Here is a 27784-nt window from a genome sequence, read left to right as displayed (position 1 = left end):
TGTTCCTTTGCTTCCTTTTAAAGAGATTTTTCTCTTATGTCACCTCCCCTAAATTTTCACGTCTACCAATCACAGTAGATTCTTTTTCCCAGGACTGCCCATTCTTAGTTCTCACCACTCTTTAGTTCTTACCTTCTCTGGGTAGATTATATCTTCTGAGTACTTCATACCTCTTTTGTTAAGCTTGCCTTTTGTAAATTGCTTGACCTTTTGGTACTAATTTAACCTTTATAGGTACTGAGCACCCTTTTGTATTAGATCTAAAAATAGATCTAGTTTAAGGTTCTAGCTTTACTATGAGTTAGGGACTTTCATTGTTCCATCAGGTGTTTACAAGTTTATCTTCCCCTAAGGCACTGTCTGAATGTGGAGTAATTTTTAAAAGTTCTCAATACATTCCTGATCAAGTACCTCCATTGTTAAAAATGGGGAATAGCTTAACCAAATTTTCTAAGGTACAGTCTGAGCAGTTTTAAGATTTACAATATGCCAGTTTTACACTTTGAATTCCCTCTCAATCCAATCTTCTTTCTTGTTTTTTTTTCCTCTGTTGTAATTAACTGCTTGACCTAGGCCATTACCATCTCCTTTTGCTGAAACTTTGGCACTTTCTTCTGCAGATGTTTCACCTATGCTCCTATGCTTACTTCCCTCCATATTTGGATACTTTATTTTGATCTCTAGATCAGAGAGCTAGAGGAAACTCATAGCATGGTTTGTACTCTTGAGAAATAGACTCAGTGTAGGTGGTCTCTTCTTTGACAGAGATTGATAACTGCTCTGCAACAGAATACAAGGTCTTTGAGAGTTGCTTCTATTAAAAGAACTTACTTCCTCATAGCCAACCTGAATGATTGAATTAAAAAGCATATATTAAGCACCACTTCTGTGCCAGATGTAGTGCTGAGCTCTGGAATTCAGATGCAAGTAAGCAAGATAGTCATGCCCAAAGGGATGATGAAAGATAATCTGATGTGTGAGCTTCTCTAAATTTAGCTAAAGTGGTCAGTCTTCAGGTAGTAAGCAGATAGTCCATCACTGGACCCACATTATAATCTTTGAATCATAGATTTAGAACTGGAAGGGACCTCACAGGTCCTCTAATCCAACCCTCTCAATGTATAGATAAGGAAACATAGACTGAGATGTTAAATGACTTTTCAAGGTTTATAAAGGTGGTAAATGGTAGAGCCAAGATTTAAACACAAGTCTCCTGTTCTAAAACCAGTTCTGCTAAACCACTCTGCCCCTATTTTATTTGTTAGGCCCTGCCAAATCTTATACAATGAACTTATAACCTTTGTGTCTGTCATAGTACTGGAGTAGATTTTTAGTAGAGGTAGAGATAGATTCTCCATCTACTCCAAGTGGCCTGAACAGTGAATGCCTTTGTTTTTTCTCAGGAGCTCATATTCTTCCTTCTTCCCTTCGCAGACAGAACAAAAAGGCAGGCTTGGACTTTTTTGGGGAATCAAGTATAGATTTGTGGAGGCACCCAAGATCATGTTATGAGTAGCTGTTAAGCCCTTACCTTAGTTACATGTTCCTACTGTTAAGCCTTTAACTTCCTACATTAGGCACATCCTTGTTTCTCTAATAATTTATTTTATTGATTATTAATTTATTTGCTTTGTTTATATTATAAGTACAATTATTATAATGATTACCTATTGTATTCAATGCTAAACACTGGGGATATAAAGAAAAGTCCCTCCCCCAATTCAAGGGGAAAAAAAGTCTCTTCTCTCTAGGAGCTCACAGTCTAATTAGGAAGAGAGATAGCATGCAAACAACCACACACAACTAGATATATACAGGATAAGTTGGAGAGAGTTTCAGAGGGAAGGCACTAATATTAAGGGGGATAGAGAAAGTTCTTGAAGTGTGACTTTCTGAGACTTGAGTGAAGTTAGAGAAAGTTAGGTGATGGAGATAAGGAAAGCATTTCAGTTGGGACATAGCAAAAAATACTAGAAGTCAAGAGATAGAGTCTAATGTGTGTAAGGAAGTCATTGTCACTAAATTTCAGAGTATGTAAAAGAAAGTATAAAAATATTATTAAGATGGAAAGGGACCAGATTTCATGTTTGAATTCTTCAAATGGTTTGTTAGCCCCCTTCTGTCTCAGATTAATTTCTTCCAATTTTTTCATTATTTCTTTACAGTTTAGCTCCTGTTTCAGTCACACATTTGAAACTCTCACTTTGCCCCATTCAAAAGCACTCAAAAGAGTTTTCTCTATTAATTTTTCCTGATGTTTAAGTGGAATTTTTACTTTTTAACTCATCATTTCCTATAATGTCATTAAGTATAGAGGAACTTTTGGCATCTGTCTATTACTGATTTTCTTTCTCATATGAACTCATCTAATCTCGTGGTTTTAGCTACAATATGGATATAAATTATTCCCTTTCCTCGGATTTTTCTCCAATTTACTGCTGCCACTACAAATACAGAATGTCTCTACCTAAGTGGTCTGCTTTAATCTTAACTCTCTATAGTAAAAGTTCAGACTGGAAACTGTTGAAAGATGCTCTGGTCTGGAAAATGTTTTGTAAGGGCACTGTATATGTTTTAGTTAGGCTTGCCTTGGCCATTACTACTATTTTGTGGCAGAACTAGGTAGGGGAGCAATGAAAGATCCATTTGAGCTACAGGGCATATCAACTGCCCTGACACTTTGATCTTTGACAATTAGATAAATAGAAGTAAATGTGTCTGTTTTGTATATTTTGAAAAAATGCCAAATAAGACAACTTCCATAAATAAAGTATGAAGCAAGTGGGGTATTGTAGATAGACTTTTTGTGCCAAATAATGAATAAAACAGAAGTTCTGAAATATTTACCAAAAAGAGTAGACAGCACATTTCCTATATCCCATGATATAGAGAGCTTTCTGAAAATAGATGTCTTCATGACCTTATCAATTAAGCTGAGATAGAAAATTCTGAAATAATTTTGATATCATAAGAAATTATTAGGGAATAAGTATTTCTTCAGCATTCAGCAGTTTTTTGGGGAAGGATACTATGTCCTTTAAAAGGAAGAAATGAGAGTAAAAAAACATAGACTATCTAGATTTATTCTTATCTTTTTTATTCTGTTTTGGCCATCTTTTTAAAATTTAAACATTATTTTATTTGGTCAATTTCAAACATTATTCATTGAATGCAAAAATCATTTTCTTTTCCTCCCTACCCTCTCGCCACCCCTCCCATAGCCAACGATAGTGGACGTGCAATTCCACTGGGTATCACATGTGTCCTTGTTCTGAACCCATTTCCATGTTGTTGGTATTTGTGCTAGGATGTTCATTTAGAGTCTCCATCCCCAATCATGTCCCCTTGGTCCCTGTATTCGAAGCAGTTGCCTTTCTTTAGTGTTTTTGTTCCTACAGTTTGTCCTCTGCTTGTGGATAGTGTTTTTTTTTTTGTAGATCCCTCCAGGTTGTTCAGGATCACTGCATTGACACTAATGGAGAAGTCCATTACATTCGATTGTACCACAGTATATCAGTCTCTGTGTACAATGTTTTCCTGGTTCTGCTCCTCTCAGTCTGCATCACTTGCTAGAGGTTGTTCCAGTCTCCATGGAATTCCTCCACTTTATTATTCCTTTGAGCACAATAGTATTTCATCACCAACATATACCACAATTTGTTCAGCCATTCCCCAATTGAAGGGCATCCCCTCATTTTCCAGTTTTTTGCCACCACAAGGAGAGCAGCTATGAATATTCTGTACAAGTCTTTTTCCTTATTATCTCTTGGGGATACAAACCCAGCAATGCTATGGCTGGGTCAAAAGGTAGGCAGTCTTTTATCACCCTTTGGGCATAGTTCCAAATTGCCCTCCAGAATGGTTGGATCGATTCACAACTCCACCAGCAATGGATTAACATCCCGACTTTGCCACATCCCCTCCAACATTCATTACTTTCCATAGCTGTCATGTTAGCCAATCTGCTAGGTGTGAGGTGATACCTCAGAGTTGTTTTGATTTGCATCTCTCTGACTATCAGAGATTTAGAACACTTTTTCATGTGCTTATTAATAGTTTTGATTTCTTTGACTGAAAAATGCCTATTCATGTCCCTTGCCCATTTATCAATTGGAGAATGGCTTGATTTTTTGTACAATTGATTTAGTTCTTTGTAAATTTGAGTAATTAGACCTTTGTCAGAGGTTTTGTTATGAAGATTGTTTCCCAGTTTGTTGCTTCCCTTCTGATTTTAGTTACATTGGTTTTGTTTGTACAAAACCTTTTTAATTTGATGTAGTCAAAATTATTTATTTTACATTTTGTGGCTCTTTCTAAGTCTTGTTTGGTTTTAAAATCTTTCCCTTCCCACAGTTATGACATGTATACTATTCTGTGTTCACATAATTTACTGATTGTTTCCTTCTTTACAGTCAAGTGGTTCACCCATTCTGAGTTTATCTTGGTGTAGGGTGTGAGGTGTTGATCCAAGCCTAATTTCTCCCACACTGTCTTCCAGTTTTCCCAACAGGTTTTACTAAATAGTGAATTTTTGTCCCAAAAGATGGGGTCTTTGGGTTTGTCATAGACTGTCTTACTGAGGTCACTTACCCCAAGTCTATTCCACTGATCCTCCTTTCTGTCTCTTAGCCAGTACCAAATTGTTTTGATAACCACTGCTTTATAGTATAGTTTGAAATCTGGGACTGCAAGGCCACCTTCCTTTGTATTTTTTCAATCGTTTCCCTGGATATCCTTGATCTTTTGTTCTTCCAAATGAACTTTGTTATGGTTTTTTCTAGTTCAGTAAAAAAGTTTTTTGGAAGTTCAATGGGTATGGCACTAAATAGGTAGATACGTTTGGGTAGGATGGTCATTTTTATTATATTGGTGTGTCCTACCCATGAGCAGTTAATGTTTTTCCATTTGCTCAAATCTAGTTTTAATTGTGTGGAAAGTGTTTTGTAGTTGTGTTCATATAGTTCCTGTGTTTGTCTCAGCAAATAGATTCCTAAGTATTTTATATTGTCTAAGGTGATTTTGAATGGAATTTCTCTTTCTAATTCCTGCTGCTGAGATGTGTTAGAGATATATAGAAATGCTGATGACTTATGTGGGTTTATTTTGTATCCTGCAACTTTGCTAAAGTTGTTGATTATTTCCATTAGCTTTTTAGTTGATTCTCTAGGATTTGTTAAGTAGACCATCATGTCATCCGCAAAGAGTGATAGTTTGGTCTCTTCATTGCCAATTTTAATACCCTCAATTTCTTTTTCTTCTCTAATTGCTACTGCTAGTGTTTCTAGTACAATGTTGAATAATAAAGGTGATAGTGGGCATCCTTGTTTCACTCCTGATCTTATTGGGAATGTATCTAGTTTATCCCCATTGCAGATGATGTTGGCTGATGGTTTTAGATATATACTGTTTATTATTTTTAGGAAAGATCCTTCTATTCCTATACTTTCTAGTGTTTTCAATAAGAATGGGTGTTGTATTTTGTCAAAGGCTTTTTCTGTTGGCCATCTTCTAAAGAGGGCACAGAAGCACTGCATTTAAACTCTAGAAGGATTACAATTTAGGTTTTTGAATCAAGCAGAATTGAAAGGAATGAAAAATCCTACTAAAACAAATATACAAAACATACAAATATACAAGATACTTGAGACTGAGATTAGATAAATTTAAAATTATTAATTTTACTTGGGAATATTCATGTATCTTGTCCTGTCACATGATTATGAGCAAGAACAGAGATCATAAAATGAGGTACTCTTAATCTTTTTTCTCATAAACTGGTAATCTAGATCAGTGGCATCAAACTCAAACAGAAAGAGGGCCACTAAATTTTTTTTAAAGTTTTTTTTATTGTCTTATTTTTTTAAATATATTTTATTTGATCATTTCCAAGCATTATTCATTAAAGACATAGATCATTTTCTTTTCCTCCCCCCCACCCCCCATAGCCGACGCGTAAATCCACTGGGCATTACATGTTTTCTTGATTTGAACCCATTGCTATGTTGATAATATTTGCATCAGAGTGTTCATTTAGAGTCTCTCCTCTGTCATGTCCCCTCGACCACTGTATTCAGGCAGTTGCTTTTCCTCGGTGTTTCTACTCCCATAGTTTATCCTTTGCTTATGAATAGTGTTTTTTTCTCCTAGATCCCTGCAAATTGTTCAGGGACATTACACCGCCACTAATGGAGAAGTCCATTACGTTCGATTATACCACAGTCTTTTTGTCCATTATCTCTTTGGGGTACAGACCCAGCAGTGCTATGGCTGGATCAAAGGGTAGATATTCTTTTGTCGCCCTTTGGGCATAGTTCCAAATTGGAGGGCCACTACATTTTAAACTATAATATTATCTATATTTTCTTGTTATTTATTTTATTTGATAAATATTTCCTAATTGCATTTTAATCTGTTTTGGGCTTGTAAGGGTTAAATTAGGAGTTTGACAAAATAAGAGAGCAGCTTTTAACAATTAACAATTTAGTTTAATTAAAATAGAGATAGTAAAATGAATATAGTAAAGGAGAAATATAGGAAAGAGATATATAATAGGCATAGGCTAGCTAGTTAGGCAATTTCTCTCTCTAACTGCTGTTGGAGAAAGACCAGCTGATTATCCTTCAGCTCAGCTCAACAGGCAGAATGTATATATCCCAACCACCAACTAATCATCAAACCATACTACTAGCAACCAACCCCCAGTAATCAATAGCAACCCCAACTACTACCCCCTGACTCACTAACTCCCAACCAACTGCCAGTCACCAACCCAGAAAAAGGTGAAAAAAGCCCCTCTCAGACCTAGCACTGGCCTTTTATATCTTCTTACCTCACTTCCTGTCTCTCTGGTTTCTACTCCTTTTCATTGCGGGCAGATATATCTTTACACATCTCTATGGCAAAAGAACCTCCAGGTCTCCAGTTAATTTAGATTAAGAATTCCCTTTTACAGGCTACACTTAAGAATGTTGTGGGCTGCTTGTGACCTCTGAGCCGACCATTTTGACACCTTTTATTTAGAAAGTAACCAAACTGTAACTGATCTCTTAAAATACTAAGAATGTTCTTTGGTACCTGTGATGTAACTTCAGTTCAATAAACATTAATTGAGTGTCTATTAAGAAGTAAAAATGTTTTATATCCTAGACTGAAATAAAAAATTTGTGTTCATCATTCTCAGAAAATTTGACAATTCCATACTTATTTAATTAAAAACATTCATTCTTGGGGGGGAATTATGTTGGTCTAGTTTTTAAAAAGTTAATGTGACTTTCTTTTTGGTTCATCAATATAACAGACTAAGATTCCATTTTAATTATTGCTATTAAAATGTTCATTAGAGTATTGACAATTTTTAGATTACTTTTTTTAGTGCATTGGTTCTTAAGATGAATGGTAATTTTTATAGCATATCAAGTACTGTTGGAACATCTATATGGTTAGATTGGGCTGGGGGGAATCAGAATTCAAATTACATTATTAGATATAATTGATTTTCTTATCAATGTTTTGTGAATAGCTCTTATTTCTATATTTAGACCATTGAAAGACCTCAGTCATACTTTATATTGTAAGGACATAATTGATGAACTTAGGTCATTCAATTGTGGCTTATAAATTACATCATTGATAATATTAATATTAAAGTGCTACTTCTGAATCATGTAAGCAACAAGATAAGAGAATGGACATTTTCTCTTATCTCCAAAGCTTCTCAGACCTCTCCAAAATTATGTGCCAAAGATAAGCAGTTTTTGCTTTTTCCACAATTTAGGACAACTAGAATCCAAAAAAGTTAAAAGACAATAAAATCCAGGCACTGATGATGACCAACTTTGATCTTACTCTTAACCCTTTCCCTCTTCCCATAGTACTGAGAGCAAAACTGCACTAGCAGACCCAAGGATATGGCATAAACTTCCATCAAAACACATTCCTGTGGCTTAGTTCCCCTTCCTTCTTTCTATTGTCATTGAGGTCTTGGCTCAAGACTGTAGAAAATTGCTCACACCTTGATGGTTTTTTTACAAGGAAAAGCCTATTGACTACAAGCTGTAAAACAAGCTGTAGTGCTGCAAAGTGCTGAGCTACCACGCCAGGGAAAACAAGCTCAGAACTGCAAGTGCTATGCCAGAGGACTGAGGAACAGAGGGTGACAGATCACCTAGACAAGACACAGTGTTCATGGGGGTGAGGAAGTCTGTATAGCACTCCACCAAACCTGAAGGAAGGGCACTGCATCCAGCTTGAGCCACTTTTGATTCCTCAAAAATCATTTGGAACCTTGCATAAGGCACTCTATCTGGATTACCTAGCTTTTGCCACTCTTATCTTAGAATTGCTAATAAGACAGAAGATGAGGGTTAAAAAAAAAAGTCAGAGGAGAGGCTAGCAAACTGAGTTGCTCAGTGTGGTAGGAGGCCAACATTGTGAGATCCAGCCCCCAGGGAAACCACAATCTGAAAGGAAGGAGTCAGGAAATTAGTGATAGTGATAAGGAAAATAAAGAAGGGAAAAAGATAGAAAGTACCAAAAATTTCAGGAAGAAAAAAATTTCACAAAACAGATAAGTCAACAGGAAAAGCAGTAACAATAAGAGATTTGACTTCCAAATCTCAGTTCAAGGCATCTATGAATAAATGCTGTAAAATAAAGAATAATCCAATATTGATGAGAAAGAGAATCTTGTGGAATATGAGGAAAAAAGAACCACTGTTCCTGAGTGGTTTAAAAGAGAAATGAGAATTATAAAACAAGAATATATCTTGAATAGCAAAAATATTAAGCAGAATAGAAAAAAAACAGGCATCTGCAATACAAATTGGTAATACAAATATGCATAAGTGAAGGACAACCTACAAGAAAAGCAAAGCCCAGTAACATTAACAGAAAATATGCTCACTGTTCATGCAAAATATAATGATCTTGAAGACAGGATAGGAGTTTCCCAGAACATGAAAAGACCAAAAAAACAAAACAAAACTTTAACACAATAATGAAGTATAAAACTATCCAGAACTTCTCAACATAGAAAATGAAATTCCAATAAAAAGAATCCATAGATTTCTCCTCCATATTTAAAAAGAAAAAAAAAACAAGACTGTAAACTGCTATTACAATTTAGTTTAGAACAAAATTCTGCAGTCATTCAGGAGAAAGACCTTCAAATACAAAGGAAAGGACATTCAAATAACACAAGACTATCCTACACCCACTAGTAAAAGGATGAGGGATGGAATAATGTGTTCTGAAGAGCCCTGTAGTTCAGGATGCAACCTAGTCTCCAATTTTAGCTTTTTAGGACAAACTGTAAATGTTCAATAATAGAGTTAAAATGTTTTTAGAAAGAAAGCTAGAATTAAAGAGATTATTTGCTTCTCAAATACCCCAAAAAACAGAAATGTATGGGTGGATAAATTCCAGGTGAATGCTCCTTTTGTAGTCCTACATTACAACTTGGGAGGGCATATGATACTTCAAGGGGAGCAGGGAAATTTGGCAAAGTGAGTGATGCGTTGGTCAAATCAAGGGCTGGCAATGAGAGGAAGGTGACACTGTGTTCTCAAAAAGAGAAAAGCCTATAGGAGAGTGAGTGAGGAGGATGTGGGGTGGGAGTAGATTGAAAAGGGTAGAAAAGGCAGGAGGCCTTCCTTTGGAGGTGGGAAGGAGCTCCACTGTTAAATGCACCAATGGGTGAAGAGAGATAAAGATTTTACACTGGATGAGGCCCAAGGAGACTGGGAAGTAGAATTTGGTAGTTGAGGAATTCTACTTGTCCTGGGAGAAGGGAGGAGTTTTAATCCCTGGAGATTATGGCAGATGGAGAAGTACATAGGGCCAAGAATTCCAGTTAATGTAGTGGGGGGGAAAGACCAACAATTGAGGTCTTAAATGAAAAATGTGGGAGGAGCCTTACCACATGGTTGTATTATCTCTTACAACTGCAATAACTGGCATTGCTCTGAGAGCAAGACATAATGTAAAAAGGGAGTCCTTGGGGATTGGTCCTACTAGTCAATGCCTGAAAGCACCTAGAAGAGAACCTAGAATGGATACTTAGAAAGCTTGGATTGATTGAAGATTATAGAGAATAGAAAAGAACCAGATGATTATTGGGGTAATGAATCAAAAAATTAGGATCAGAGAAAGAGAAGATGAACAATGAAGAGAATTTTAATTTAAAACTTTTTTTTTTTGCAAAATAGTGAAAAAAATTAAATTTAAAACTAATGAAAAGGACTAGCTTCAAGGAGAGTAGAGAGAAGGAACTTGACTGAGAGGAAGAAAGAGAAGATGAAATATATAACTAGACAAAATCATAAGAGGATCTAATAAATAGAGAGTCTCTAAAGGGAAAGTGATAACAAACAATATAAGGGGATTGGGACAAAAGGAAAAGAGCCAGTGGGATAGAGCCACCTTAAAAAAGATTAAAGTAACTGAGGAAACATAATGTTGTGTTTACAGCAGAAAAGGGGGATAGAAATTGTAAGTTGATGAAAAATAATTTTAGAGAGGGGGGAAATATTATCTTGACTCATAACTTTAAATAGGAATGGATTAAACATTCTAATAAAATGGAAAAGAGCTACAGTTTGGATAAAACAAAACCCCATAATTTGTTGTTGTTTATAGGAAACTCATTTAAAAAACAAAGATTTGTGCAAAATGAAATAGAAGAAATGGAAGAAATTTTACCATACATAAAATGAATCCAAAAAAACATGAGTTGCCGTCATGCTATCAGACAAAGCAACAATAAACATTTAAAAAAAAAAGGAGAATAAGGAAACTATATTATGCTGAAAGGAATCATAGACAACAAACCATTATCAGTACATAATTATATACTCCAAATTCCTTACCATCCAAATTAACATTATCTGAACCTCAAAAAGAGATACTAACATAAAGTGAGATTTCAGAATCCTTTCCTCTGTTTTTGACAGATCTAAAAGAAAGATAAAAGGGAAACTGTGGAACTGAATAAATTTATAGAGAAACTTGAATTTGTAGCATCTTCTAAATGAAACATCAAAGGATATACATATTTCTCTGTGCTATATGGGCCATTTGTAAAAATTAACCAGGAACTAGGGCTCAGAGATATTGCAAACAAATTTAAAAGGTATGAATAGTCAATATATTATTTATAGACCATTACACAATAAAAATAGAAACAAAAATACAGACCAAAACAGTGATTTAAAATTAAGATCTTAATTAATGAATGAGGCAAAGAACAAATCATAAAAATAATAAATATGCAAAATAAAATTATAATGATGAAACAACATACCAGAATTTCTGAGATGCAGAAATCATATCCTTATAATCATACATTAACAACATAGAATAAGAGTAGGTTAATGAACTACATATGGATTTTTGTGAATTAGAAAATCAACAAATAAAATAAAAGTAAGCTTAGAAGAGATAATATTTTTTAAACCCTTACCTTCTGTCTTAGTATCAATTCTAATTGATATAGCATTTGGGATTAAGTGTCAGAGTTACATGACAAGGAAATGTCTACGACTGGATTTGAACTCAGGTCCTTCCGATTCCAGGCATTCTATCCACTGTGCTACATCAACAGGCAATATTTTAAAAAAATATTTTAAATAGATGGAAATTAGATAAATTAGATTCCCCCCAAAAAGAAATAATAAAGTTAAAGGCTGATATTTTGAAAAGACTAATAAAATTGATAAACATTTAGTTAATATGATTTAAGAGAGAAAAGCAATAAAATAGTAAATAATTAGCAAGGTGAAATTAAAATAAAACCATACGGAAAAAAAGAACAATTAGAACATTTTATGCAGTTGCACATTAACAAAACTGAGAACACAAAAGAGAGAATATCTTCAAAAGTATAAAATAATAAGTATAAAATAAGTTCGGATAGAGATCTTTAATAACTCAATCTCAGAACAGAAAATAGATCTAGCTGTAAAAGAAGTACCAATGAAAAAACTCCTGGTTCTGATAAATGCACAAAAGATTTTTATCTATCCTCTAAAGAATGGTTAGTACTTATACTTCACAAATTATTCTCAAAAATTGAGAAAGAACCTTATCAGAATCCTTTTTCTGAGCCAAACAGTACTTATACCTAAACCAGGGAAAGATAAGATACTAAGGAAAACTATAGACCAATATAATTAATGAACAGATTCAAAACATTTTAAATAAAGTTCTATCACCCTGTAGTGATATATCCAAGAAGTCATTCATTTTGATCAAATGGGATTTATACCAGGAAAGCAATTATGGTTTAGCATCAGAAAACAGTCAACATAATAATCTTATTAAAACCAAGGCATTCCAAACCATATGATCATCTCAGTAGATTCAGTAGACTGCCTTTGACAAAGTATGACACTCTTTTAGATGTTTACTCTCTATAGGCATAGAAGGACCTTTTCAAAAATATATCCTAAAATGCATCTATCTAAATACAAAATAAGTTTTATATGCAATAGTGATACCCTAGAAACTAAGGTGCTCACTTCCCCCATTATTATTTGATACAGTTCTGGAAATGTTAGCAATAGCAATAATATGAGAAAGGAATTAAAGTTAAAGATAGGTAAAGAAGGAGATAAAATTATCCTTATTTGCTGATAAAATGATGACTTACTTGCAGAACCCCAGAGAATCAGGAACAATACTGAGACAATAGCTTCAACCATGTTGCAGGCTACAAAATAAGTCCTCAAAAATCAATAGCACTTTTACATAATAACAACATAATACAAAAAAAGATAATAGAAAAGGAGATCCCATTCCAAAGAATTATGAAATGCGTAAAATATCTAGGAGTTAACCTCCCAAAGTATCCAAAAGACCTCATATAGATTAGTTATAAAGCACTCCTTAACAATTAGAATATTTTGTGCTCATGATTAGACCATGCCAATATAATAAAAATGACAAGATTACCAAAATTCATTTACATTTTAATGTTATACAAATGAAATTACAAAGGGAACATTTTACAGAATTTGATGAAACAATAACACATTTCATTTGGAAAAACAAAATATCTCAAATCAAGAAATATGAGGACAAAAAGGAATGTAAGGAGAAAAGAGGAGTAGCACTTCCAAACCTCAGACCATATTATGAAGAAAACAAAAATCATGACAACCCTCTGAGAGAGAGAGAAATCAATGGAACAGCAAAGACAAGGAAAATTCAGAAACAGTAAAACTCAATAATCTAGTATTTGATAAAATAGAAAACATAAACTACCTAGGGAAAAACTCCCTATTTGATAAAATTGCAGAGAAAACTGGAAATAAGTATGGCAGGAATTAGACTTAGACCAACACCTTATACTTCACTACACAATACATTTCAAATGGATATATGACCTTAATATTTAAAATCACAATATAAAAAATGAGAAGAGAGATCATATGTCTTTCACAATTATGAGTAAGAAATATATTCTTAATCAAACAAGAGATAGAGGCATTTACAAAAGAAAATCAGTAATTGTTTACTTGAAACTGAAAGGCTTATGCACAGACAATATTAATATATCTTGAATAAGAAGGGAAATGGTCAAATGTGAAAAAATTTTTGTGTCAAATTTCTCTGTGATGGCTTAATATCCTGGATACAGAAATAATAGCATTATCAACAATAATAAGTAATAAATGATAAAAAATCAATAAAAATATATAAAAATATATTAAAGTGCCTGTATTTTCTAAAAAAAAACCCAACAACTATACAATTTTGAAGCCACACAGCTATCCCTATACCCCAGAATCCTTGACTATACAGTAGTCTTAGACAAGTAAGAGCTCTCTCACTTTTTAAGTCAAGGACCATGATTAAATAGTAGCCTTCTACTATTTATTATATAGCCTATATCTATTATATTCTTACTAAAGGAAAAGTGTCATTTACTTTTTTGAAATATTTTATTTTCCCCAATTACATATAAAAATAATTTTTAACATTAATTAAAAAATGTTTTGAGTTCCAAATTTCTTCCTTCCCACTTTCCTACACAAAACTTATTAAAGAATATTTGATACAGCCAGCTGAGGTCTTAAATATCCATGAGATGGGATACTGCAGACTTCCAAAGCTGTATTGATATTAGAGTGAGAGTGGCAGCCCCTTAGATAAGAGTGACAATAGTAGAAGTGATAAAGATGGCTTTCTGCTTTTCCTTTTTTTGTACAGGAAAAAAATATCATCTTTGATTATGTATTCAGGATTCTATCTCAACTCGGAGGAAGGGGGTAGGGAAGGATTTCCAAGATAGTGATTGATGGGAAATGTATCATCTGTTACTGCTACTGCCTGATTGAGGCTTTGGAATTTTTGAGCATTTTAATTAAGAGGGATGGAAGGAATATGAGTGGAATATTTCCTCATCCCAGTTTTTATAGTAATGGTCTCCTAACAAGGAGAATGTTTAGTCAACAGACATTTGTTAAGTACTTGCTATGTGCCAAGCACTGTGTTAAGTACCAAGATTACAAAGAAAGGGAAAAACATGGTCCCAAGCCCACAAGGAGTTCCCATTTTAAAAGGAGAGACCACAAGCAAATAGTTATATACATGGAAGATTACAAGTTATATGCAGTGTAACTGGAAGATAGCTTCAAAGTTATGAGCCTTTGTGGTTAATGAGGACTGGGCATTGGGTGGGATAGAGAGAGGGGTTGAGCAAGGAGGAAGTCCCTAAAAGGTGATAGTTGAACTTAATTTTGAAGGAAGCCAGGAAACAGAAGGGAAAGAAATTATGTATGATCCAAAGCATTAATGTTTCATTTGAGCTTACATAGTTACTTTTCTATGGAATTTCATTTGAGGAGGTAAGGTAGGGGGGATTCTGGATGATTTTAGGGATGAAATCAAAAGAGAGTGACAATTAAAGTGACTACAAAGGTAAACCATATAATAACTAATTAATATATGCATGAGTCTTTCCTGGATGTTCTTTTTCTAAATGGCCTAATCATTGCTAAGGAAGATGGTCTTGGATTGAACTTATGAAATACTGCCTACTGCACACCGACTGTCATAAGTTTCATGAAAAGAACAATGGTGCCAAGAATCATTACTCATGGCCTGAATTTCTGATTATACACTTAACTCTCTTATGCCAATCACCAGCTTCTATAATAGAGTTCTCCCCCCCCCCTTTTTTGTGAGACATGAATCTCTTTGGCAGGCAAGTGAAGCCTATGGACCCCTTCAATTTTTTTTAAATAATCAAAGAAAATACTAAAGTTCCATTAAGGTAGTGAAAAGAGTTGTAATTTTTTCCTTCATCTAAGTTCATGGACCCCTTTTTGGCCCATGAATCTGTTTTAAGAACCTCTGTTCTAAAGAGTGATCAGCAAATAGGTTAATATTCATTCCACATTTTTTGTTCCATGCTTCTTATATTGGAGGGCTGATTTGACCATGAGATGAACCAGCACATAATTGTCCAGAATTAAACTATGCCTCAAGTGTGCCACCTTAACTCCAGGACAAAATGAGGTTTTTGTATCTTTCTGTCAGACTGACATAGTCACTAATGCTATTGAAGATGAAGAGGAGGAATGGAATAAAGAAAGACACTAGAGTTGAGTTGGAACATTGAATGCATCATCTTTACTCTGTTCATATACTTGGTTGTAAACGAAGTCAAGGTATTATCATATGTCTTATAGTTTGCATTATAGTTCCGTGAACATGAAGACATTTAATAAGTGCTTTCTTAAGATTATACTCAAATTTTCCATACATTATTAGCTCCACAACCACACTAAAACCAAATATCTTCACAGCTTGTAATGCCTCTATTCTTCTCTTGTTTATGCTCCAGCCTCGAGCTGTGGCAGGATTTCGAGGAACAGTCCGGTATGCATCAATCAATGCTCATCGAAACAGAGTAAGTATCTGAATTTCAAACATTATCCTGATCACTTTTTATAATGTTGTAAAATACTGCCTGCTATGCCTCATATATTTAAGTTTCTCTGATACCAGGTCCTATACCTCTTTGTCTGGAAAGTATTTGAGTAAAGACAAATCTTTATAATTTTGGAGTTAATGGAATAATTTTTTCTAATTTATCTGTTGTTATGGCAGTATTGATCGTAGAGGGGTTAGTGGTTGTAATTTTGGTGATGTGTACACTAGGGTAATAGATATGTGCAGCTGCATGGTTAGGGAGAAGAAATTAAATTGGATTTGCTAATAAAAAGGTAAGCACTAAGGATTAACTAACTATATGTTTATAATGTATCTTATACCTTCCTTTTCATGCATGATCTGTATCCTTAAAATTATCGATGCCTGATAGAGCATGAACATCAACATCTGATCTTTAATATGACTATAATTTACAACATGCGTCTAACCTTCCCGCCCCCCCCCCCCAAATCCATAAAATACTGTGAATGTGCAATTCACCTCTTGGCTTTCATTAGATTAAATCATTCCTTTCCTCATGTATTTTTTTTCCCTTTAGCCTTTCATTTTTATCCTTTTCATTTGTTCTTAGAATAACTTAGAAAAGGAGAATGCCTATTTGACTTGATACCTTTTTTTGATTGGAATATGGCAATAGGGGAGAAACAGATTAACAACTGGTTGATTGGGAAAATGAATCTACGATCCCATTTTTTCTATATAAAGGTCTAGAATTAGATAATTTACATTAAATGAGAACCTAACAATGTTAAATCTGTATGTTAGAATATTATGTGGTGATCTTATAGATTATTATCTGAATAATATACTTCTGTATAATATTTCTGTTAAGTAATATTAAATTGTCAAATCAGTGAGGTATTTATTGAACTCTTGCTATGTATCAGACATCATTTTAGACACTGTAACTAAATTAAATATTTATACCAATGTAATCCTCTTTTTCTTGATTTCAGGCAGTTGTTTTTGCCTTCTTTGGGAAATGTTTTTTATCCTCAGGATTTGTTTTTTGCTAATTATTTGAAATGTTAATTTTTCTCAGTTAGCTCTTCCAGAATAATATGGACATTTAATCTTTAAAATGAGGTATTCTTTTTAGAATAAGAATAGAATTTTTCTGGATCTATAGTCATAATTAGTATTTGGAGATGGGTGATAGAAAAGTTGTCAGAAGCATCTGTGATTATTAAACGAGTAAAGATTTCTTCTAAAAGTCTTTAATCATAAGCAGTTGTATCTCTTCTAGTGAAATAGATGTTTTTTTTTTGTTTTTTTTTAACCCTTACCTTCCGCCTTGGAGTCAATACTGTGTATTGGCTGTGTATTGGCTCCAAGGCAGAAGAGTGGTAAGGGCTAGGCAATGGGGGTCAGGTGACTTGCCCAGGGTCACACAGCTAGGAAGTGGCTGAGGCTGGATTTGAACCTAGGACCTCCCGTCTCTAGGTCTGGAAATAGATGTTTTTTTTTTAACCAGGACTCATGATATACTAGCTGTGTGTGACTGTGGAAATTTAATGTCTCTCAGTGCCCCTACCCAAGTCAGCATGCCTTTATTAAGTGCCTAATGCATACCAGGCACTGTTGTGAGTAGTGGAGATTTAAAAAAAAAAGGCAAAAAACAGTTTCTACCTTCTGTTATAGATGAGTTGCTGATTTACATTAAGAGGAGGAGTTTACAAACTAGGAATTACCTACAGGGATAAAATCATAAATTTTGCCCCCTTTCATCGCCCCCAAAAAGAGTTTAGTGGGATTCAACAGTTATCTTAGTTCCTTAGATTTTGCAGTATAGTCATAAAGATGATCACATAACTCGATGTGACCAAATCCTACTTTGTTTTACTTAGGAAATGGGAAGACATGATGATCTTTGGTCTTTGTTCTACATGTTGGTAGAGTTCGTAGTTGGACAACTGCCTTGGAGAAAAATAAAGGACAAGGTGAATTTAGAAATTATGTTGATTGTTGGGTGGAAATATAAGTAATTTTTTACAGGTAAGCATCTTCATTAAAAAACAAACAAACAAACAAAAACCCTCAATTCATTAAAAATTGGACACTATTTTCCACTATTGTTCCTCAATCATGGAGCTAAAATTATAATCTTTTAAAAAATAGGAGTATGTAGAACAAATAGCACTTTATGTTCAAATAATTTGTCTGGGTTGATTTCTAGCTTTCCCTCTGAGCCAGTAGCCTTTATATTTAATATTCTCCTTTGTTGTTTGACTTCTAAACAACTTATTTGCAGTATTAGATTATGATATATTTGAAATGAGAGCAATGAAGCATAGAAATTTCTTTTTGTGTTAAGGGAAATTAGACCAGATTTAAAGTGAGTCCTTTCTTCTTAAAACTAGAAATTTACCTGGTGCAGAACTCTGTATTTAGTGATGCAAACAGCATTATGTTATCTACAGTGCAAAAGATTTTAACCTTTTGAGTCTGCTTTGTAATTTCTTTTGAAAAGCAGAGTATAATAATGTTGTAAGATCTCTATTTTTATTTTGCCCTTAATTACCAATATATGTTCTTAATCCTCAGTATACCCCCCTTGAACATATCAGAGAGAGGCTGAGTGTATAATTGATTAGAGAAATTTATTTTGGTTTTTCTCTTCATTTCCTTAGGAGCAAGTGGGTTCTATTAAAGAGAGATATGACCACAGACTTATGTTGAAACATCTCCCTACAGAATTCAGCGTCTTTCTGGACCACATCTCCTCTTTAGATTATTTTACTAAACCTGATTACCAGGTAAGCATTTATTTTTATTTGCCTTATTCATAGACTTGTCTGTTATCTCTGTTTTGACCTCAATATCTAGGCACTGTGACTTTGATGGTATTTGTTGGTGACCCTGGTGTCATATAAAGGTATTATAGTAAAATGTAGTGTATTTAACTGTCTAATCTAATGATAATGGGGGTGGGGTTGAAATACTTCATCATGCTTTGGGGTTTGTGATTTATTACGATACAGATTATATTGTGCATGCTGTACTAGATGAGTTATACAGAACTGCTGACAGTATGCAGAAGCACAAACCATTTGGTTCATTTGTTCATTTGGAGGCCCTGTCCAGTTGTGTTATATACCTGCCAAGAACCTGAGAGCTGCTTATTATTTATACATATGTTATGAGATAGCCAGTGAAGATTATTGGCTCCATTCTGTCTGTGGCTAGTCTGTTTCAGTTGCTTAGAGGATTGAGTTAATGAGGTCAGGGGTTCACTTCCTATAAAGCTTGGGCTATGTTTGGTCACATATTGCACCCCAACCAGCTGTCATGCAGATGAATTCTGTTGATAAGAGGGAGAGATGGGTAAATGTGAATAGTTTAATGGAAATCTGTTGCCAGAGTTGGAAAAATTATTCTAGTATATGTCCTACTGTAAATAGTATGGTAAAATATATTCATATGCAAAAGACAAGACTGAAACTGAAAGGGATAATTCAGATTTGCTCACATTGTTAACTTGAATGTACTGTTGAGGGTGGATTAAAGTCAATACTTTTCAGTCAGAAGCCCAATAATAATGGATTGCTCCCATAATAATGTTAATCCAGTTGTACATGGTAATTGTTTTTCTTGGTATTTGTATGGCTGAAAAATTGCTATTTCTGGAGGAAATGCAAACAATTTGTAAAGCAAGATGAGTTATAAATGTGTGGCCTTGAAGTCTATAAGTCATGACTTCCTGTTTCTCTAGATATACCTTTTGTTGTTGACTAGTTATATTCCAGGAAAAAAAATTAAATTCTCAACTAATCTATGTCCTAACTTGAAAGAGGAAGAAGGGTTAATAATCAGTCAACAGGCATTTATTTTTTAAATCTCAACTATCCACCAGGAATTTTATTAAAAGTTGGTGATATAAAGAAAGGGAAAGAACAGACTTTGCTGTTAAGGAACATGCATTCTAATGGGGGAGTTATAGAAAAATACTTAGGTACATTCATGACTACCTTTTTTTTTTTTAATCCTTACCTCCTGTCTCAGAATCTCCAAGGCAGAACAGTTAGGGGTAGGCAATGAGGGTTTAGTAACTTGCCCAGGGTAATGTAGCTAGGAAGTGTCTGAGGCCAGAGTTGAACCCAGGGTCCCTTGTTTCAAGTACTGGCATGTTATCTACAAAGCCACCTCACTGCCCCCTTGAGCTACATCTTAAAGGAAGCTCAGAAAACCAAAAGTTGGGGATAAAGAAACAGAACATTCTAGGCATGCGGGACAACCAGAGCAAAGACACAGAGGGAAAATGAAGAATTACAAGTTTGGATGGAGGGTATTTTAAGTACACTAGAAATGCAGGGAAGGGCCATATTGTGAAAAGATTTAGGTGTATTAGAGAACCACTGGAGCTCACTAAACAGGAAGGAGACAGAAGTAAAATCATTTTTGTAGATGTGTGAAGGATAGATTGGAGTGATGAGAGAGGTTAGTCAGAGCAGCTAGATATTAGACTGATATATGTTCATGTTCAGGCAAGAGATAATGAGAATCTGAACTCTTTGGTGCTGGCTGTGTAAGTTGAGATATATATGAGAGGTGTTGTGAAGGTGGAAATGGCAATATTTGATGACCACTTGGATATGTGGGGCAAGTGAGAGTGAGGAGTCAAGAATAACACTGAAGTTACAGGCCTACATTCCTAGAAGGGTATTGGTATCCTTCATGGTAATAGGAAAATTCAGAGGAAGAGTGGAGAGAAAAGTAATAAAGTATTTAACATGTTGAGTTTTTGATACCTATGGGATATATAGTTTGGAATGTCCAAGAAATATTTGATGATGTATGCTTAGGAGGGATGCAAGAGAATATATAACAACCTACTATTTTCCTTGCACTATGCTAAGCACTCCATATTTATTTTATCTCACAAGTCCCTAGAAGTAGGCTTTATTATTAACCTTGACTATAGATGAGGAAATTAGATCAGACAGAGGTCTACCAGGGTCACACAGCTCATATAAGTTCGAGGCTAGATTCAAACTCAGGTCTTCCTGACTCTAAATCCTCCTCTCTATCCACTGTATGATCTAGCTCCTTGAATATGTGGATCTAGAAATCATTAGCATAGAGGTGACAACTGAATTCTTAGGAGTCAGTGAGACCATCAAGGGAAAAGCATAGTGCATTTTGCTTCTTGCAAAATGGGAAGCAATTCCAGGACCAAATCATGAGGGACACTCATGGTCAGTGGCTATAATGTGGATAAAGAACTAGCAAAGAAGATTGAGAAGGATCAATTGGACATATAGAACCTTAAGAGAAGAGTGTCACAGAAACCTAGAAAGGAAAGACTATCCAGAAGGAAAAGGTGATTGTTGTTGAGTACTACAGAGGGAACAAGAAAGGTGAGAACTAAGAAAAAGAAAATTAGATTTGTCAATGAGTTATTATTGGTACCTCTGGAGAGGACAATTTCAATTGAATTATGAAGTCAGAAACCAGATGTAGTTAAATCAACAAGGTTAAAAGAAATGTTGTTTTTGAAAAGTTTGAGGATGTTTAATGATTTCCTTAGGTGATTAAGAATTGAGTGAAGGTTCTAAAAGAAGAGTATAAAGGATAATACAAAAGTATAAGGCTCTTCTTCCTTTACATTATTTTACTTGGTAATGTTGCTAGGTCCCATGGATTCAATTATTAACTCTGTTGATGATTCTCAGAGCTACTTATCTAACCATAACCTTTTTCCTAATCTCCAGATTTGAATCTCCAACTGCCTATTGAACAAATCAAACTGGATATCCTGTAGACATCAAACTTAACATGGCCAAAACTGAATTCATTATTTTTCTCTCCAAATCATCCCCTCTTCCAAACTTCCCTTTTACTGTCTAGGACAGCATTGGTGAAGGGTTTTGAGTTTGAGTGCCTAAAGGGCAAATTCAAGCTATCAGTGAGCCCCTTGTATTACCTGAGAGACCAGAGGGAGGAAGTGCTTGCTTTAGGTGGCTGGACAGAGAGACAGAGCATGCAAAAAATGTCCTCGTGCACTAGGAAGAGGGGAACAGAGTGGCTTCCCATATGCCAGGGCAGCACACATGCCAACATTTCTCCAATGCTGGTCTAGGACATCCCCATCTTCCCAGTCAATGAGATTCACAACCTAGGTGTCATCCTTGACTCCTTACCCTCTCTAATGTTTCACTCCCCTCCAACCCAATATCAGATCTATTGCTACGGCTTGTCCATTTTTATCTCCCTAACATCTCTTATATTTCACCTTTCTCTCTTCTGATACTGCCACCATCTTGGTACAATTCTTCATCATCAAATGCCTGGATTCTAGTTTGCTGGCTGGTTTCCTGCCTCAAATCTATCTCCACTTCAGTTCATCCTCCACTAAGCTTTCAAATTATTCTCCTAAAGTTCAGATCTAACCATGCACCCCGCCCCACACACATTCAATAAGGTGCATTGACTCCCTATCACCTCCAAGATCAAATATAAAATGCTGGGTTTGGCCTTCACAACCCTTCATAACTTGACCTTTCTATCTTCCCAGTCTTACTTCTCTCCATGTAGTCTACAATTCAGGAAAACTTGCCTTCTTGGTTGCCTAAAAAAATCTCGTTTCTTCTCATTTTCTCATGTTTCCATATGGAATTCTCTCTCCCCTAATCACTGCCTCCTGGCTTGAAAGTCCCAGCCAAAATCTTATCCTCTTCAAGAAGCCTTTTGTGATCTCCTTTAATTTTTTAAATATAATTTTTATTTAAATTTTAAAAAATATTTTTCCAGTTACATGATTTGTGTTCTCTCCCTCTCCTCTTCCCTTCCCCCTCCCAGAGCTGACAAGCAATTCCACTGAGATATACATGTATTAGGTGATCCCCTTTAATGCTAGTGTCATCCCTCTGCTGATTACCTCCCAATTTTTACTATATTTTTCTTGTTTGTACTAGTTGTTTTCATGTTCTTTCCCTCATTACACTGTGAGTTTCTTGAGGATAAGAATTGTTCTATGACTGTGCTCGGCATAGTGCCTGCTATAGTAGGTGCTTGATAAATGCTCATCAACTGTCTGTCTTGATGAATTGATTTGGAGTGGGCCAGGAAAGAGGGGTAGGAATAATCGGTATAAATGTGAATGTTTGGGAGGTTGTATAATTGGGGCATTTGGTGAACCTGGATGAACATGGTTGGGGATCTGTCGCCATAGAAGCCAAATGGGAATTGCATGTTGGCAATAGAAAAAAGAGAATTATCAACAGTGAGATCCTAGAACTGAGTAAGTGTACCATCATTGAAGCAATACTTGCTACTGCATAATTGGAGGAATGTTATTTGAAGAAAAGAAGTGATAAATAGCCAGACTCCAGTAACTTCTATATAGTGACTTGAAATAAGACTGCTGTATACTACATAGACAAGAGAAATGCTTTAAGAATCAATGAATAGCAATATAATGAACTTTGCTACTAGTAGCAATGCAGCAATCTAGGACATTCCTGAAGGACTTGTGTGAAAGAACACTATCCACATTGAGAGAAAGAACTATGGGAGTAGAAATGCATATGTGGGTATGTGTTTGGGGTTTTAGGCTTTAAAAAATTGCTCTATAGCAAAAATGAATAATATGGAAAATAGGTATCAAGTGATAACATTTGTACAACTGAGTGGAATTACTTGTGGGCTCTGGGAGGGGGAAAGAAAAGGGGAAGGAAAAACAAATCATGTAAACATGGAAAAATATTTTTAAAAAAAGAATCAATGGAGAGGAGCAGTTAGGTAGCTCAGTAGATTCAGGGCTGGGCCTAAAGACAGAAGGTACTGGGTTCAAATTTGACCTCATATATTCCTTAACTATGTCACCCTGAGCAACTCACTTAACCTCCCTTGCCTCGCCCTTACTGATTTATTGATTCTAAGACAGAAGGTAAGGGTTTAAAAACGCAACAACAAAATAATATGTGGACAACTGAGATGTTACCTCTTGCATTGCAAATTGATAAAGATGACAAATAATGGAATAGTCAATAGTGAGGAGTTGTGGGAAGATAGGTACTCTGGTGCATTGTTAATGGAGCTATAAATCAGTACAACAACCATTTTGGAAAGCAGTTATTTTATATATACATATATACATATATGTGTATATATATATATATATATATATATATATATATATATATATAGTTCAGTATAGTTATAGGAGAAAAGTAACAGAATATATCTAATAGTTAAAATACAGTAGATTAAAATGATTCAGTATGACAGAATAGAATTGATCAGGTTAATATATGAACTTAAAACAACAAAATTAAATCGTAAACAAAATAATCAGCAAACAATGGAATCTGAAAAGGCTTAAACTTTTCACCTCCAGACTCTTTAAAGTTCCTTCTCTATCGGTTTGGATTGTTTTTGTCAGAACTGTGAGATTTCTCATAGCAAGGGAGAACATGGGGTTGAGGAATCTCAAACTGGATGAATCTTAGAGAATGGACAGGCCCAAAAGGCAAAGGGTTGTAGGGAGATGAGTTTCTCCCCTATATCTCATGCAAGATAAGTGTATTCATGAATGGTAGAAGTTATATGAAATAGGCAAGGTACTACTCTTTCATAGAGTATGCCATGCTTATAATTTTACATCCTGTTTGGAAGAGTAACTTCCTTCTTTTCCTTCCCCCCTGAGGTAAAATGCTAGTTTCCCCAGCCACATTGAGAGGGAGTTAGGAGGTGAATCCTTGCCTAAGGAAAATACACCCAAGTTTTTACCAGTTGCCCAGAAAGTGGCCCCTAGTTTCCCCAGGCTCGTGGAGAGGGAGTTAGGAGGTGAATCCTTGCCTAAGGAAAATACACCCAAGTTTTTACCAGTTGCCCAGAAAGTGGCCCCTAGTTTCCCCAGCCTCGTGGAGAGGGAGTTAGGAGGTGAATCCTTGCCTAAGGAAAATACACCCAAGTTTTTACCATTTGCCCAGAAAGGGGCTCCAAGAACTCCTAGCTTCTCAGGGGCAGCAATCAGCAGCCCAGCAAGATCAGCAACAGTGGTCAGGGTCAGAGCAGAGGTCAATTCATGAGCAGGAGGAGGATTGCCAGAGGCAGCAGTGAGGAACTGAGGAACATGGGCTCAAGCAGAGTCCCCCACTAAAATAGTCTGGAGAGCAACCAGGGAAAAAAATAGGGAAAGAAAAAGACAGCAGCTCCAAACAGTGTTTGGAGTTCTCTTGGAGTTTGTGAGGGGGGAGGGGGGGTTGAGCAAAAAGCCTTGGCAGGAGAAACATGGCTTTAAAATATCTAGGATATCTTAAAAAATAGAGAGGTTCTTCTCCAAGTAGTGGTTGTCATCAATGTAAAAATTAAAATCAATGTGCAATAATAAAAATAATATATTTTTGGAGATTTATTAATGATCATTAGAAATCAAGGAATAAAGAGGATACAAAATAAAGACCACATGCCCATGGCTGATTAGCCATTTCAAAATCCCCACTCACCATTGCCATGTTCCCTGACAGAGCCAAAAGGAGGGTGGGACCCTCCACTTCCCCTCCCATTATCCTCTGTCTACAGGAAGTATATAAGGACAGAAAGTCATTGGGTTCCCATGAAATATATAGTTCTTTTTTAGGGTAACAGATTTTCAATTATCCACCCAATAGACCATAGTCCACCATTTGCTTCTATCTTTCACTACATGTTAATTGTTTCCATGACACTATCAATGCATTTCATCTTCTACTCCTTTAACCTTCAATATTTTCCAACATCAGAGATTTTCCAGTGAGTCCTGTCTTCTCATTATATGGCCAAACTATTTAAGCTTCAATTTCAGTATTTGACCTTTAAAGAATTTTTAAGGGAGATGAGAAAAATAAGAAAAGGACATGAGGGTTCTAAGGATATTAAGAGAGCAAAAAAGAAAGAGGATATTAAGAGAGCAAAAAAGAAAGAGTAAAAGGAATACACTATTAAAGAAAGGAGGAAGAATAGAGTAGAACTTGCTAGTTCTCATAATTGGAGTATGTAAGATGAATATAAAAACATGAAGGAGATGGAAGGAGGAGGGGCATCAGATTAGTCTCACTTTTATCTGAAATGGACAAAAGAGGGTTAAACACACTCAACACACTATAAAGACACACAGTTTGGTATAGAAATACATCAGATTCAATAGGGAAACAGGTAGGAATAAGGAGAAGAGTATAAGAGAGCAGATAATGCTACAGAGGGAATAGTCACATAATAGATTTCTTCATCTGAAAGGGGAGAATTAAAAAGGATGAGGAAAAATAAAAAAGAACTGTAAATAAAGAGATTAAAGTATCCGTCAATTTTGGAATGGCTAAAAAAATTGTGGCATATGAATGTAATGTAATATAATGTAATAAACAAAAAAGAAAACTATTTCAGAATATCCTGGCTAGTATGAACTTCTAATGAATGAAATTCTTGAGAGGTAGTATTTCTTCATTTTTAATTTATCAATTGACCAGTCAAGGCATTCTAATGTGGTCAAATGATTTTCTCAACAATCAAAAGACTCCTCCTTCCCTGCCCAGGGAAGCTCACTATTCAGCTTGAACATATATCCTAAGACATCTCTAATTGGTAAATACCTCATTAGGAAGTGGTGTATATACTTTCAGCCCTTCCCCACACCATAGATGATGGAGATCTTATTGGAATGAAGAGAATCATTGTCATCATTTTCTATTAACCAAATTTTGTTAAAAGAATAACATTTCTTAAATTCCTAAGAACAAAATGAAAAAGCAGTAGTACACTGCAGGAAGCCCTTCTCAAGCAGGGCCCTGGCACAGGATTTGGAGTGAAAAATTAATTCTCACAAACTAGTACAGAGTGAACTGAGCAGAATCAGAAGAATAATATGTATAATGATAAGAGCATTATAAGTAAAAAACAACTTTGAAAGACAACTCTGATCAAAGCCACAACTAGCTATTGCTCCAGAAGACCTATGATAAAGCACATCACCTATTCTCTGACACAGAGGTGATGCACTCAGTGTGAAGGAGACATACAATTTTATACAGGGTCACTGAGTGTATCCAATTTGTTTGACTATGCTTATTTGTTACAAGACTGTTTTTCTTCTCTGTTTAAGGGTGGGGCAACTTGGATGGAAAAGTAGTGGTATAGGAAAAAGAAGAAAGGAATAAAAAAGAAGGCTATTGAAACATTTTTTTAAATGTACAGAGGAATGAATAAAGGTGGTTAAGAAGGAAGCACAGATAATAGGACACCTAAAAAAATGGGTTGGCTTTGTTATATAAAATTTTTTTTAAAAAGCTGTCAATAATGAAATAGAGATTGTGTTTTCCTATACAGCCCTCTTGTATTCTCTTTGTCATTTGGTTTATAATAAAAAAATTAAAGGAAATATGGAGAAAAAAGCATGGTATCACGGTATCAAAAACTTAAAAAGGAGTATTCATAACAGTTAAAAGTGAAATAATGGAAGCTATCAGGAACTATTTGCCCAGGTATTTTGATAACTGACAAAATGGATAATGGCCACAAAAATATAAAACATTCCTCTGAATAGAATTTTAAAATGGATGATTTAATAATATATCATCAGAAAAAGAAATAAATGAATTTCCAAAAGGAAAAGTAACAACTCTGATAAATTGTCAAGTGAATTCTATCAAAACTTTAATGAATAATTAATTTAAATATTACATAAACTTTTTATCAATATAGGAAAAAAGGAACCCTGCCAAGTTCCTTCCAAGATACAGATATTTTCTTAATACTTAAATTGGGGTAAAACAAAGCAGATTTAAAAAATATTAAAAACTTAATACGATACCAAAATATTAATTAGCATATTTGCAAAGAGGCTACAATG

At 35.0% G+C, this 27784-nt stretch overlaps 1 protein-coding gene across 4 annotated transcripts in view; it reads left to right on the top strand.

The window, feature by feature from the left end:
- Positions 1 to 27784, top strand: part of TTBK2 (tau tubulin kinase 2) — a 256669-nt gene that overhangs the window by 155682 nt on the left and 73203 nt on the right. For all 4 annotated transcript variants that reach the window (XM_056810340.1, XM_056810339.1, XM_056810338.1 and 1 more), the window contains 3 exons: positions 15848 to 15913; positions 17805 to 17897; positions 18588 to 18713. In XM_056810340.1, coding sequence (XP_056666318.1) covers positions 15848 to 15913; positions 17805 to 17897; positions 18588 to 18713 — 285 coding nt within the window. The remainder of the gene's footprint in view (positions 1 to 15847; positions 15914 to 17804; positions 17898 to 18587; positions 18714 to 27784) is intronic.

Source organism: Monodelphis domestica, chromosome 1 (assembly GCF_027887165.1).
Source record: "Monodelphis domestica isolate mMonDom1 chromosome 1, mMonDom1.pri, whole genome shotgun sequence".
NCBI classification, from domain to species: domain Eukaryota; kingdom Metazoa; phylum Chordata; class Mammalia; order Didelphimorphia; family Didelphidae; genus Monodelphis; species Monodelphis domestica.
This window is presented reverse-complemented; position numbering and strand designations above follow the sequence as displayed.